We start from the raw sequence: 15,393 nt of genomic DNA, 5'->3' as shown, positions 1-15,393 counted from the left end.
AGCGTTCGGTGGCTTGACCCCAAGGCAAGCAGCTATTTTTATACAACTAGATGCTGCTGGGCCTTAAGCAAATGGCAAGTGCATCCCGAAGGCCTGACCCAGGCCTTGAACCTGGGCCCAGGCTCGGCAAAAGTTCAGCCTCTGTGATGCAGGCTGCTGTAGCCTGACCTTGAGCAACGTGGGCATGGTTTTTACCTAAATAGGCATCTCCCTGGCAAAGATTAGCCACGGCTCTGAAAGAAAGGGTGCTGCAGTGGGAAACACTACAGAGGTTCCTCAAAAAACTGAACATGTATTTACTGTATGCACCACTTCTACTTCTAGCTACACACCCAAAAGTGATAGGAAGCATTCAAACAGATATTTGTACACCCAAATTCATAGCAGCATTATATACAGTAGTCAAAAGTGGAAGCAACCCCAGATCCACCACTGGATGGATGAATAAATAAAACATGGAATAGCCAGGCAATGGAATGTTCAGTTTTAAAAGGGAAGGACATTCCGACACATACACTATAATATGGACGAACCCTGAAAATGTTACAACAAAGTGAAATAAGACAGACACTAAAAGGGAAATATTCTGTGATTCCACTTACAGGAAGGAGCCTAGAATAGACACATAAAGAATAATGGGAATTAGGGGCTGAGAGGAGGTTAATGGGGAGTTACTATGTAGTGGCTGTAAGTTTCAGTTTGGGATGATGAAAACACTCTGGACATGGATGGTGGTAATGGCTGCACAAAATGTGAATGTACTGAACACCACTCAATTGTACACTTAAAATGGTAGCTTACGGTGCACACACTTTACCACAGGGAAGGGAAGGGAAGGGAGGAAAAGGAAAAGATGTCCCAGTCAGGGCCCTCTCTCTCTCCTTAAAATAGAGAGAGCTTCTAGAACACCATCTGCTTTTATAACCAGATCTTGAAGAAACTGTTGGGTCCAATTCCAGGCAGGCGGTACAGACAGGTTGTTCTGAATTCTGTTCCTTTTTTATGTATTATCTTCATGGCTAAGAGTTGGAACTATGAAAAGGGTCTGGTTTAAATTCATGTGGGCTGGTCCACAGACTCAAAAGTTCCTCCCCAACTCACTGGCTCTAGATTTATTAATCATCTAAATGCTAACTGCTGTTTTAGATTTTCAAGATCCAAAATGACAGATATACAGATGGGTGGCAGATTTATAAATAAAAAAGCAACAAGGAGGGGTGCCTGGGTAGCTCAGTCGGGTAAGCATCTGACTCTTGATTTTAGCTCAGGTCATGATCTCCTAGTTCCTGGGTTCGAGGCCCATGTCAGGCTCTGCACTGACTGCTTGGGATTCCCTGTCTCCCCCTCTTTCTGCCTCTCTCTCACAATCTCTCTCTCTCAAAAATAAACTTAAAAAAAAAAAAAAGAAGCAACAAGGGTACTCTTATTAAGGACCTATGCTCTCATCTTGGGTTGAGTCAGAGAAGCAATTTGACAGAATTATTGCAAGCACAAAGAAGGCAACCACTAAGGTCTGTCCTTGGAACAATCTGGTTCACTCTGGAAATCAAAGAGGTGCTAGAAGGTTAGGAAAACATGGTTTAGTCTTCCTATCAGAGCAAGATGAACAACACATAAGACAGAAGAGACAAATTAACTAAGCAATAGAAAGAGAGGGCTCCTCTTAAAAGACTATCCTGACAGAACAACCAGAGAGAAATTGAATGAGAAATGAGACCTTGAAGGTACAGCCCAACAGGCTTACAGAGAGATGAAGACAGCCTGGTATCTAATTGAAATGAGGGAGAGAGATCTTTGTGCTTACTGGAGCTTAAAAATACATTAATGAAAAGAAGAAAAGCAAGGTCATAGCAGACTGGAATCATTCCCCACAAAGGAACCAGGATTCAGCCATAGGAGGTATGGAGAAACTCACTTCTAAAGTCAGGATCAGAATCCACAGTAAGAACAACTGAGGACTGAAAACAGCTATACCCAGGGTTACACAGACCTGGACAGGTTCATGGGGTGGGGGGGAGGGGTGGCTGGGAATATCAGAGAAGAATACCCAGAGCGTATTAGGTGGAGATACAATTACTGGCCCTGTCCTGGGGGAACATGTTTGAGAAGTTTATAGAAGTAGGATTTAGTCTAAGAGAAGGCACAGCAAAAAGAACAAACTCATTAAACAGGAACCAGGCAAGACTACCTCGTTAGACTGACTCAAGACTCAAGACAGACTGACCCCAGGCCTGATTTAGGTGTTGGTCTGATAGGAGAGTATCTCCTATGAAAGACCATCCAATGCAGGGAAGAGAAGATTTGTTTGAACAACAGATGCTTTCAGCAGACCCAGAACTTACTGATTTTCTCTCTCTTCCTTTAGGAGTACTCACAAGAAAATATCTAGAGAAACAAAGGAAGAAAAAAAATCTAGGTCTAAAAGTGAAAGAAAAAGGAAAAAGAATGGACCAATTCCAGAAAACAGTAGCAACTTCGCAGGTGTCAGAGAAAGGGCTAGAAACTCAACTGACCCTTCCTGAAAGCAAGAGGGGACAGAAAAAGCATATCCTGGAGGCAGAGCCCCCAAGTGCAGAGAAAGAAGGGGCACCCTCACAACCTAGAGGCCACGGTGAGTGGCTCATGGCCAACATGCTGTCCTCACTAGGCCCTAAGCTTCCCAAACATCAACAGCAGCTCCCCTCCAAGAATCGGAAAACAATGCTCCACTTGATATAGGTGGGGCTAAAAGGGAAAAGCCTCCTCTCAGAAGTAGGTCCCAGAAGCCTCAGTGAATCCACAGGAAGAGGCAATGGAAACGACTACGTACACAGATCCCCATGCCCTTCCCCAGGCACCGGAGACACTCCATCCCTCACAGGCTGTCCACGCCAGGCAGCGCAGGAGTGCCAGAAACAAGGACTCCCCGCAGAAAGGAGAACAAAGACACACCTGTGACTGGGCTGCCACCACTGCCAAGTTCCAACTCTGAGGGAAGACTGGAGTGCCTCGGCGACTACTTCCTGAGAGAGGAATGCACAGGCTGCCGGTTGCCTCCCGACAAGCAATCTCTCCCCACTGAGTTTAAATGCAAGGTCTTAGAATCAAAACAACTGGCATAGACTAAAGCCAAAACCAAGGTGATGCTCTCCATCACCATCCCTCCTTTTGGCAAAAATGAAGTACTGGGAAAAATTCTGCTTAGAGTTAGTCCCTTGAGGGCTGGGATGGGAGGCACGTTTTCCAGATAAATCCAGTGGATGTCAGGTTGATAATCATGATATTCTTGTGTGTCTTAAGACTCTAGACTCAAGCAAGGCTCAAGAAAGATTTGATATTTTTTTAAAAGATTTTCTTTTTTATCTTTAAGTAATCCCTACACACAATGTAGAGCTCGAACTCACAACCCCAAAATCATGAGTCGCATGCTCTGTGGACTGAGCCAGTCAGGTGCCCAGAGAGACTTACTATTCAATTAATGTCATTTATGAAAGCCCGGGGAAGCTGCACACATTCTAGCAATAGTGAGCCCCAGCTTCACACAGGCATGGATGACCTCTCGGGCGAAGACCAAAAGAATAAGAAATTGGGGAGGGCTTCAAATTCTTTTAATGTTAACTCACAAGCCAAGATAACTTGATATAGGACTATAGCCTTGAACTTTCACATCTTGCCAGAGGACTGAATCTCTGAATTTAAAAAATTTCCAAGAGTTTCACAATAGGAGAGGGTTTATATTCAAAACTTTATTTTTACAGTTAAGTGATGAATGCATTTTAGTTAGGGGCCAGGTACCAATCTAAGCACTTTCTATGCATGCGTTCAGTCAACAGCTACAGCAATCCTATGAAGTAGTACTATTGTTATTTATCTTATAAACTTAGACACAGAGAGGTGAGGTGATTTGGCCAAGGTCACTCAGGCATGACCAAGATTTTTACCCCAGTGGTCTGGTTTTAGAATTCACTTTCTTATTCACTCTACCATGCATCTCTATGATGGGGCATCCTTTATGGCTGGTATTTTTTTTATTGGAGTAGCTTTACTCTGTTATTTGATCCCACTGCAAACGCTCTGATAAGCTGTATTGGATACCATACTTGAAAAGAATTTGGAATGGGAAACAGATGGGGACATGAACTTTCAACCCTGGCTCTTGTGTGGCTTTGGAACAGATTATTAATGAATTATTCTAATCTACCTCAGAGCTTTCTAGGGGCAAACTCGACAAAGCTCCCCACCAGTCTGAGGAGGATCAATCGGGTTTTGGGTCCCGTGGGAGGAGGAATAGGCTAAGGAAAAAGTGGGAACATAGTTGCCAGAAGTCTGCTGATCTCCTTGTCAGGGGTTGGGGGAACTCAGGCTTAATTAACGGCCATCCCAATGAGGAATGTTACAAGAAAAAGATTCTCTTTTCCTAAATTCACTTGTCCTTTGGCTCCAAGTCTTCCTCTCACCTTGAAGGTAGGGGAGGGTTGCTTGTCAGTGGGCCACAGACCATGATGCTGTGCTGTAGACAGTGTGTAGAAGGATAGGAGCTCACGGAGGAGCTGCTTTCTCCCTACTCAGGAGAGGGATGTCTGTCCTTCAGACTCCAACTCCCCTTCTGATGGGCCCACTCCACTATCGACCCAAGGGGACAGGGAGTTAGTAACTGGTTCTCTGAGCTCAGCTGATACCTGAGGATGTGGCTCATCAGCAATATGAAGGTGGCATTTTGGTTCCCTGACTCCTGATTCTTATTTATCCAGTAGTTCAGAACAATACAGATATTATTTATTGGGCATCTTCAAATACCCCAACAAAAGTTTTTAGAATAATATAATGAAAGCTTGAAAGAAGTAAAAGAAAGATTCTTGTCTCACAACTTCTTAAATAGTTGAGATTGTAGTCTCTTTTTCAGATCATTATTCAAGTGTCAAACACTTATTCACCGCACCTTATGTGGCCAGACTGCCAGGTGATAAGAAAACAAATGCTGGCTAAGACAGGATTCCTGCGCTTAAGGAGTTTATAAACTTTGCAAAGGAAATAATAAAAACGAGAGCTTCTAAATACTATGTTTACGACGACAGGGATCTCTCCAAGTTTTCAGTAAGGAGCTAGTCAATGCTCCTGGAAGGCAGAAAAGATACTAAGTAATAATCACGGAGTTAAAGGAGGGACCAGGAAACTGTTCAAGAACTCTGTCTCTCCTGCCAACACAGGCGAGGTTTTAGGGAAGCAACAGGGAGAAGACAGAGGGGATGGGACTGCCCAGTAGGATGGAGGGAAGAGAAACACTGGCCCCACACATATGTATTCTTCTCTCTAGACTTTCTCATGCTTCCTGCCTCCCTTCTCTTCACCAGCCCCTCAGTCTCTGCTTCCCAAGTTCCCATCCCCTTGAATCATTCTCATTGGAATGAGACGAAAAAGAGAAAAATGTACAAATTTTAGCAATTTCCTCGTTGTTGCTTCTTTTTTCAATTTCCTTGCTTTAAAAAGCCATATTCATGGGGCGCCTGGGTGGCTCAGTTGGTTGAGCGTCCGTCCGACTTCGGCTCAGGTCATGATCTCGCAGTCCGTGGGTTCAAGCCCCACATCGGTCTCTGTGCTGACAGCTCAGAGCCTGGAGCCTGCTTCAGATTCTGTGTCTCCCTCTCTCTCTCTCTGCTCCTCCCCCACTTGCTCTCTGTCTCTGTCTCTCAAAATAAAATAAAGACATAAAAAAAATTTTTTTAAAGCCATATTCAGAGGTAGGTAGGTAGAAGAAAATTACATAATAGCACATATTTACTTAATATCTAGTAAGAGCTTTCCAGAGTCTGACAGCCTATCATTTTTATGTAAAAAAAAAACAAAACAACTTTTATCAGGCAAAGAAATGGTACTAAATGCATTATTGACTTCACACAGATTTGTAGGACTTCTCAGCTATCACAGTCAGAATATCTGTTTCTTTCATTTACCTCATGACGGAACCCCATCAAGAAAACAGGACAGCTACAGAGGTTAAAGAACCTTTCCCTGTTCTCTGTTTTCCATCTCCAAATCCCAGAAGAGACTCTCATACCATATTTGTTAGTGAGAAATGTGCCCCTTTCTCTCCTGTCAAACCGTGGTTGAAATAACTTTCCTTGGTCCCCTCCCTGTACTGACCTTACAGCTTCCCTTCCAGATTGCCACACATAATTGACAAGGATCAGCACCTCAGGAGGCAAGAAATAAGCAAGAAAACAACTTGGGACACCTTCCCCCCACCTGGCAGACACCCGGCTTCAAAGAGGCCTGGGAGCGTAGCCCTTGCCCGACACCTGTCCCCGGCAGGCAGGCACATGGGCCTGATGTCACCACTTCCAAAAGCGAAGGCTGTGCCAATATCAAAAGGTTAGGAACTCCTGGTCTGAAATGCATTAGATATCACGCAGCACACCCAGAAATAATCTCTCCTCCATACAATCCAGCAACATTATGCTGCGGTGGGAAGAGGAACTCCTCATCATATACACACACACTCAGGAAATACACTGAAAGGAGATGACAAAATATTTTTTAATGTTTTTGTTTGTTTGTATTTTTGAGACAGAGAGATACACAGAGTGCAAGCAGCTGAGGGAGGGAGCTGTCAGCACAGAGCCGGAAGCGGGGGTCGAATGCATGAGCCACGAGATCATGACCTGAGCCGAAGTAAGACACTTAACCAACTGAGCCACCCAGATGCCCCCTAGGAGATGACAAAATATTAATCCTGGTTACCTTTGCTGAGTGTGACTGTGATCTTGGGCTTAATTCTAGTTTTTCGCTTCTCTGGTCTCCCATGTTCTATTCTGACTACATACTAAGTTTTTTTTATAGTCACAATCTCTCTTTTAGATGATATGATACTATGATATCATGTTAGGACACATGCACACCCCTTTATTTGTCATGCGTTTTCCTCTAACTTCAAAACTTCTATGGGTTTCCCATACTGCCTTATCATTCTATTTTTAACAATAAACATTACTTTATAATGATTCTAATAACAATAACTAAGTTCCTGTAAATCTCTGAGATGAACCTATTGCGATAGTGAGCCTATATGCCAGATTCTGAGACGGTACCTATTTCAAACATTGTTTTGCCCAAATAAACCACTGAAACACTCCTCAAATCTCAATGGTCTGGAACCAAAACAGCACTAAAATATAACTCTCACTTTTTCATAAGCCTAGCACAACTATATTTATGTATTCTATCCCACTATGTATTTTACAGTTACACTCATCAAGTATAACCTAGCTCATATTCTACTCTTCCCTTGTCAGACTAAGCATCATAATTATAACTGGGAGAAACTATTTAACAGTCTACCATGTTGATATAATCAAATTTATCAAATCCTTTTTCTACTGTTGAGCCTTTAAGCTGTTTCTATTGTTCTTCTGTCATTATAAAAAGGTAGCAAAAAACCCACATTTTATTTGCTATTTAGCTCTCATGGGCCATGAGTTACTAAGGCCACAGATAGGGAAGTCATCACGACACTTTACTACGCATGGGGAAAATCCTACAGCAACCCACTGCCAATCCCGACTCTGCCCTCGGCCTTCACCAGGTAACTTAAACTCTCAGTCCATCCTACAATTTCTAAAATAAGAATATTACCACCTGCCCTAGTAGTAAATCTGGTGAAGGTCAAGTGGCTGATGTAGTGAAAAGGGGAAGTTATGCAAATCTTACATGTTACGACAGGTAGATATGCTATATGGGGATCTCAACTCAGATGCCCACTGACTCACCTATCTATTAAAAACTCTGGGGGCCCTCAATGTACTTAACACTAAGTTGATGTTGAGATCATAAAAATGACAAAGAAACAGGCCCACGGAAGAGAGCCTCATGGAGGATGACACAAGACGACAACAGATGTTCAAGCAAGGGTCTGAACCAAGTGCCAGAGGGACCGGAGCACAGACTCGCCGGGGACCCTGGGGAAGCTGCAGAGGAGTGGATACCTGAACCGCGTCTCGGAGGATGGAGAGAGAGACGGATAATGAGAGTCAGAAGGGGGTGAAAGCCTGTGAAGGAAAGGCAGTAGGTAAAAAGGGATGGCCTGTTCCAACAGTGAGCAGGTTAGGAAGCCAGAGTGAAGAAGAGAAGTGTGGGACGTCTGAGGCTGGAGAGGAGGCTGGAGCAGGTGCTGAGGGCCTCATACGCCAAGCTACGGGGCTTGGGCTTTATGCTAAAACCGACCGGGACTCAGCTAGTACAGGGACCAGGGAAGCACTCAACACCTTTGTCTGGGAGGACATGAGAGCAGCAGTATGACACACGGAATGGAGAAGGACTAGGAGACTAACCCAGGGGTTAAATAATGAAGACCACAAGAAAAGCAGAGGAACCTCAGACTCTCACTGAGACCCACTACAACAGTGGCCTCTCATCTTCTAGGAGCCTTTGCTTCATCAAGGGCAAAACAAATGAAAAAGAAGGGCCAGATGAAAAGGCTTAAAAAGAAAAATGCAGTGTCAAGTCCTCGTGTTCCCCCTTCTCCCCAGGAGCAAACACACATGGGCAGCAGAGAGGCGACATGTATACCCTCCTTCCAACCAAACTCAGTGGCTGCTACAACACAGCACCAAAAATCTAGATAGAAAAGAAATCACACACACACTCTTGTTTCCAGCAGAAGAAAGTGAGTCATTCCATCTGATTCAACAGAGCAGGAAAAATGCAAAAGTCGGAAACCAATGGGTAAAAGACACAAATAAAACGAACCAAAATGAGCCCATACTGCAAAAAAATGAGACAGTGTAAGAACAATTCACTGGCACCCTAGTTTATCCCAAGAGGTGGTGCTGAGGAAGTACGTGAAAGCAAAGCTGATAGTATCTTAATGTCTGCCTAAACTTTCTCACTCTCTAGTGTTGTAGCAGGGCCACCTTCCAGCTCTCAACTGAACCAGAGTTCTTTCCAAAACTTCTATCTCCTTTTGAGGGAAGCTGAACTCAACACTAACCCCAGACGATGGGTTCTTGACCAAAAAAACAGAAAGAAGGAAAAACAGAGTATCAAAATGAAGACATTACTTTCCGAGAAAGGATAGCTGGCAATTACAGCCGCTTAAACACAATACAAACACATGCCTGCTTGGGATTCTCTCTCCCTCTCTCTCTGCCCCTCCCTGCTCTCTTTCTCTCTTGAAATAAGTAAATGAACATCTTTTAAAAATGGTACTGGGACGACTGGATACCCACACCAGAAGAATGAATCTGGATCCCTAGCTCACACTATAGGTGACTGAAATGTCAAAATACACCATAGACCTAAATGTAAGAGATAAACTATAAAACTCTTTGAAGAAAATACGAGTAAATCCTGATAACCGTGAACCTTTTTAGATAGAACACTAAAAGCATAAGTGACAGAGGAAAAAATGGGCAAAACTGAAGTTCATCAAAACTGAACACTTTTGTGCTTTAAAGGACATCATCAAGAAAATGAAAAAATCAACACAGAATGAAAGAAGTATTTCCAATTCATGTACTTGATAAAGGCCTACTATCTAGAATATATAAAGAACACTTACATCTCAACAATGACAGAATAACCCAGTTTTAAATTGGGCAAAAGACTTGAATAGACCTCTCTCCAAAGTAGATACACAAGTGACCAATAAGCACAGTGAAAAGATGCTCAACATCATTAGTTATCAGGAAAGTGCAAATCAAACACCTAAGCTATCACTTCACATCCACTAGGATGCTTTTAAAAAACCAAAAAACATAAAATAACAAGTTTTGGTGAAGCTGTAGAAAAACTGGAATCCTCATATATTGCTGGTGAAATTGTAAAATGATTCAACCACTTTTTCAAAGTTCCTCAAAATGTTAAACATATAATTACCATATGACCACAGGAGTCCACTCCAATGTACACACCCAAGAGAACAGTAAACATATGCCCACACAAACTTGTAACTTGTAAATGTTCACTGTAACAGTTCTGACATTAGCCAAAAACTAGAAACAAGTCAAATATCTGTCAACTGATAAATGGTTAAACAAAATGTGGTATGTCCATACAATGGTACGCTACTGTAGGGTGATAAAAAAGAATAAAAGACTGATATGTGCTATGACATGAATGAAACTTACAAACATTAAGCTAAGTGAAAGAAGATAATCACAAAGATCACACATTTCATTTATATGAAACCTCCAAAAGAGACAAATCTATAGAGACAGAAAATAGAATACTGGTTGCCAGGAGATGAGGCCATGGAAATGTTCTAAAATTAGACTGTGGGGGTGGCCACACAACTCTTGAGTAGGCTAAAAACTGTCGAATGGGTCAAGTCTGTGGTATGCGAGTTATATCTCAATAAAGCTGTTAAAAAATAAATTAAAATGCAAAAAAAACAGAACAAAGAATCCCTGAAACGGCTCCCATGGGGACAGCCAGAAGTCCACCTATCCCGTGCTCACTAGGCACTCTGCTGGAGGTCCCTGGAGGGGCAGGGGTCCTGCGGAGAGCAATGGCAGACAGCCTCTGCTTTCCATTGGGCTGCAATTTCACAGAGCTAAGTAACCACGCGATTTAATGGGGATAAGCATTCTAAGTGGGAAAAACACAGTTATACGACAGTCCATCAAGGGTCCTAAACCAGAATAGGGAGAGACGGCAAGACTCTCTAAAGAAGTGGAGCTTGAGCTGAAACAGGAAGGATGAAATCAGGGCTGATCCAAAGGGCAGCTGGGGCAGCGAAAGCTGAGGAAACTGCAGGCACAAAGGACGTGTGGAGGAGTGGAAACGGCACTGGTGAGCAACCAGAGGAAGACCATGTGACTGTGAAAGACAGTAGCCAGACGGTGCAAGGCCTTACAGCCACACTAAGGACCCGGTTTAAATCCTGAGACCTGCAGGAATGCACTGAAAGCTGTTAAGAAGAAGACTAGTGTGGTCCAACTTGCATTGTAGGAAAAGAGACTTCTGAAAGGGCCAGACTAGAGGCTGACAGATCCATTAAGGGGTCACTAGAGTAGCCTGGGAAAGAGATGATGACAGCCCAGATGCAGGTAAGGGCAGCAGGCATCACGGCCAGCAGATAAGATCTGCCAGGTACAGTGCATATAACGTGCAAGCTCTCTTCACAGCAAGGTCTCCCACGGGCCTCACAGAGAGACCTGCACGGTCATTGCTTCTCTCCTTTAATTCTCTGTATCCTTAAGTTAACCCCTACTAACTAAGATAACTGAACACCTGTCTCTGTTTCAATACTTTTATCACCACTAATATGGCATCTGGCATTCAAAGCTTCCAGTCTCAGTAACCAGAGTAACCTGGCCACTCTCAGCCACTTGCTCTGCTGAAGGACAGCCCTGAGATAAGGCTAAAAACGTTCAGCAGGAAAAACCTATGCTATCAGCATATGCAAGTTACATTTAACCCCAGCCCTTTCAACCCTTACAAAAATGCAAGTTAGTTCAGATCATTTTTATGCCTAAAACCATTCAATACAAGGGTGCTTGAGTGGCTCAGTTGGTTAGGAGTCAGACTTGGTTTCGACTCAGGTCATGATCTCACTGGGCGTGATGTTCAAGCCCCACATTGGGCTCTGCACTGTGAGTGCAGAGCCTGCTTGAGATTCTCTCTCCCTCTCTCTCTCTGCCTCCCCCTGCTTGCTCGCTCGCTCTCTCTCTCTCTCTCTCTCAAAATAAATAAACTTGAAAAAGAAAAAAACAGGTTCAATACATCCCCATTGGTCTTAGGATTTAAACCAAATCCAAATGTACAAACTAAAAGAAAACTTCCTTAAAATCCTGGAAGAGCTATTCAGTTTTATAAAAATAAAAATAATTTTATTACATTACACTATATTACATTAGTTTGAAGTAAATTAGTTTTATTTGTCTTCCCACTGGAATGGGAGTTCCAGGAAGATGGGAATGCTAAACCAGTGCCTGCCCACAGCAGAGGCTCAAGAAGACTGCTGCATGAAGGAAAGCCCCAGGCACTACTGTGACTGACACAAAGCTCTAAGCAATGTTCTTTACTCACTAATCAGAAAGAAAGGGTAGGTAAGGTGATAAAGCACCTGGGTGGCTCCGTCGGTAAGCTTCCACGATCTCATGGTTCATGAGTTCAAGCCCCGTGTGGGGCTCGGCTGACCACTCAGAACCTGGAGCCTGCTTGGGATTCTGTATCTCCCTCCCTCTCTGTCCCTCCCCTGCTTGCTGTCTCTCTGTCTGTCTCTCAAAATACAAATATTTAAAAAAAGAGTTTCCTCAATTTCAAAAGTTAACCATAGCTACAAGGAAATCAGTCAAAGGGGAAAAGTGGTCAAACTTAAACGTTATTAATGAAATGCGTATGAAAAACAACATTAAGGTATCATTACAGCTGACCCTTGAATAACATAGGTTGAATTGTGCAAATCTACTTACATGCAAATTTTTTCAATAGAGTGCAGTACTGTAAATCTATTTTCTCTTCCTAATTATTTTCTTAATAACATTTTCTCTAGCTTATTTTATAGTCAGAGTATAGTGTATAATACAACACAGAATATGTGTTAATCAACTATTTATGTTATCTGTAGGGCTTCTGACTAACAGCAGGCTATTAGCAGTTAAGTTTCTGGGGAGTCAAGTTATACACAGATTTTGAACTGTGTTGAGGGTCGATACCCATAGCCTCTGCAGTGCTCAAGGGTCACCTGGATATACATTCTAAAACATCAAAAATATTTCCTTCCACTGAGCCACACTCAAGAGAGGCTGGAAACAGGGAGAGGGGAGGATAGTAAGACATTCCTGAAAAAAATATCATTACTAGTGACCATAGCACTTCTGTCTTCTTGAAAAGCAACCTGGCAAGATTTAACAAGCTCTATAAAATGGTTCATAGTCTTTAACTACAGACACTCTCTTTACAAAATGTACCCCAAGGAAACAGGCAATCCAAAAATGAAATAAAGAAACTTACAAAACACGTACATGGACTAATGGTAATAATAACAAATAACTGGAAACACTTCGAATGATCAAAAACAAGATTAAGCCAACTGTGATAAAGCAACACCGTGGACTACACAGCCTTTCAAAAGAAGAAAATGGATTTCACTGACACTTCATATAGTTTCTATATATATATCAAGATTTTTTCAAAAAGCAGGAAATAGTAAAATCTCGATTCTAAAAGCTGGTGAGTTTAATATCTCTAGCAATCCTATATAAAAAAGGCTGCAAAAGATACATAACTTTAGAGGACTACAAAGTTTGGCGTTTACTAGAATTCAAAATAAATCTACCATTAAAATTACCTGTGTCTGTGAAAGCTGAATGCTCTGGACCTGAGGAAGCAGAAAATAAGCATTTGGCAGCTGTTTTGCAGACCCTTCTGTAGAGATTCTCCGAGTGCCAATTCCAGATACCTTCAGAAAAAAAAAGAAGTAAATTACTCCTCTACTTGTTTTGAAACACATTTGCCATAATGTTAAAATACTTTTTCAAGGAAATCTGTATTCACCACCTTGACCTTTAAGACCGTATTAACCCAGGAGGTTCAGTCATTCGAGCGTATGACTTCGGCTCAGGTCAAGATCTCACCATGTGTGAGTTCAAGCCCTGTGTCTGGCTCTGTGCTGACAGCTCGGAACCTGGAGCCTGCTTCGGATTCCGTGTCTCCCTCTCTCTCTGCCCCTCCCCTGCTTGTGCTCTGTCTCTCTCTGTCTCTGACTCTCTCTCAAAAATAAATAAACATTAAAAAAATGTTTAAAGACTATATTAATCCAGTTACTATATTTATCTTTGTGTACAAAAGAAGTAACAAAAGTTACTATATTTAAGCTGAATGTTCCTCACTGTAGCAAAGCTTCTCAGATATAGACAACTTTTCCAATATGGGAACAAGTGTTAAATGGAATCCAATAAGAAATAACCACAAAAGTGATAGATCTTGGCTTGATGCCACATCCTAATAAAGATGTCACAGACACCACTTAAGATCAAGATTCCTAACTACTTTTGTGAACGACAATGAAAAGATTCTTCACTCTCCATCCCGGGTGCCTTGGTATCAATAGTAAGCTCCCTGAGAACTGGCCTCCAATCCTTGTCCTCTGATCAGAAATATCCCTGAGCCCAGAAGGGAAGAAGGCAAAATCAGTAGAGACTGCCTTTATAGCTCCTCCCTCCGGACTGTTCATGAGGTGAGGACAGAGAGTTCTGAAAGTCCACTCTATTTTATAACAGAAATATAACATGGTAGACTTCTTTGTTTTGCTCCAATGTCCTTCGGAGATTCAGGGCGAGAGTTGCAGCTCTGTACTCTGTGCGGAAGACAGCCCAGTGCGCGTGGCACCGGAGGCAGGAAAAGGGAGAAAGCTGGTGAGTTTGACATCACTAACGACCTTATATTCTAACAACATAAGCCAGGCGGCAACGTTTCCCAAAGTCTTTTACAAAATATCCAAACTCCTTTGTTAAATCAACAACAGAATCATGGCACAAGAGGAAATAGCTTCACTTACATGATAGGGAAGGACTCCATACGAGGAGGTATTAATAAATAAAGAACTTTCAATGCTTCCTTCCTCAGTAGGTAAGAAGATAATTCTGAAGGACGTTTTACCCATTGCCGGAATTACCTGAAAGAAAGATGCCAAATTAGCCATTTGGAATGGGCCTCTTAAAAGAGGTCTTTCACAGACCTTCTTTTTGACAATGTCTGTTAACAGATGTCTGCATATTCTGTGCCCTTGATTCAGAAGTACCATGAATCCCTAGGAATCCCCAAATGGAACAAAACCCAACAATTTAAGAAGGTATCAAGGAACATACCACAGACCTCCGGCAAGGCAGCCGCTGAGTCCTTTCACTTTGGCCTGGGAACCCTGCACCCTCACTCACATCCATCCCTTTCCCTCCTCTTCTGCACCCACGTTGTGTTCAATGGCCTTTATCGAACACAGTTCTAACCTTACTTAAGTAGAAGGAGCTACCGATGTACAAACCTGTCAATACCTAATAAAAGGAGCTGCGTTTATCTGGACAATCATAAACATAATAGTGGGCTTCCTCCTATACCATTTCCTTGGTCTCATATTAAAAAGAAAAAAAAGTGTATTAGGTAGATATCAGTCAGCTAAATAAACAAATAAATAAAACCCACCAGTAACTGGGACCTTCATTAAAAGTCAAAGACCAATGAACTCTAAACTACCAGGAGACCAGGGTCTGGAGCTCTCTGTTAAGGTGCAGATTAACTTTATAAGGAGCCATTCACTGCCTCCTACTCCTACACTTAGAAAGAGTCCAATTCTAGTAGGTCTGCCAGGCAAAGAGACCATGACTATAAAACTTGTATTAATTACTACATGCTTCAGCATTTGTAGTCATTTCAAGACACATAATACTAAATTTCTTTAACCATGAAAAAGTCCTATTA

The 15,393-nt window shown here is 42.4% G+C and overlaps 1 protein-coding gene across 1 annotated transcript in view; it reads right to left on the bottom strand.

The window, feature by feature from the left end:
• TMEM131L (transmembrane 131 like) overlaps nucleotides 1–15,393 on the bottom strand; it is a 171,360-nt gene that overhangs the window by 71,410 nt on the left and 84,557 nt on the right. The window contains exons 7-8 of the mRNA XM_077770960.1: nucleotides 14,477–14,593; nucleotides 13,268–13,378 (exon numbers count right to left, since the gene is read on the bottom strand). Coding sequence (XP_077627086.1) covers nucleotides 13,268–13,378; nucleotides 14,477–14,593 — 228 coding nt within the window. The remainder of the gene's footprint in view (nucleotides 1–13,267; nucleotides 13,379–14,476; nucleotides 14,594–15,393) is intronic.

Source organism: Crocuta crocuta, unplaced genomic scaffold (genome assembly GCF_008692635.1).
Source record: "Crocuta crocuta isolate KB4526 unplaced genomic scaffold, BGI_CrCroc_1.0 scaffold166, whole genome shotgun sequence".
In the NCBI taxonomy this organism is placed as follows: domain Eukaryota; kingdom Metazoa; phylum Chordata; class Mammalia; order Carnivora; family Hyaenidae; genus Crocuta; species Crocuta crocuta.
Note: the sequence above shows the minus strand (reverse complement) of the source record. Positions and strands in the feature narration are given on the sequence as shown.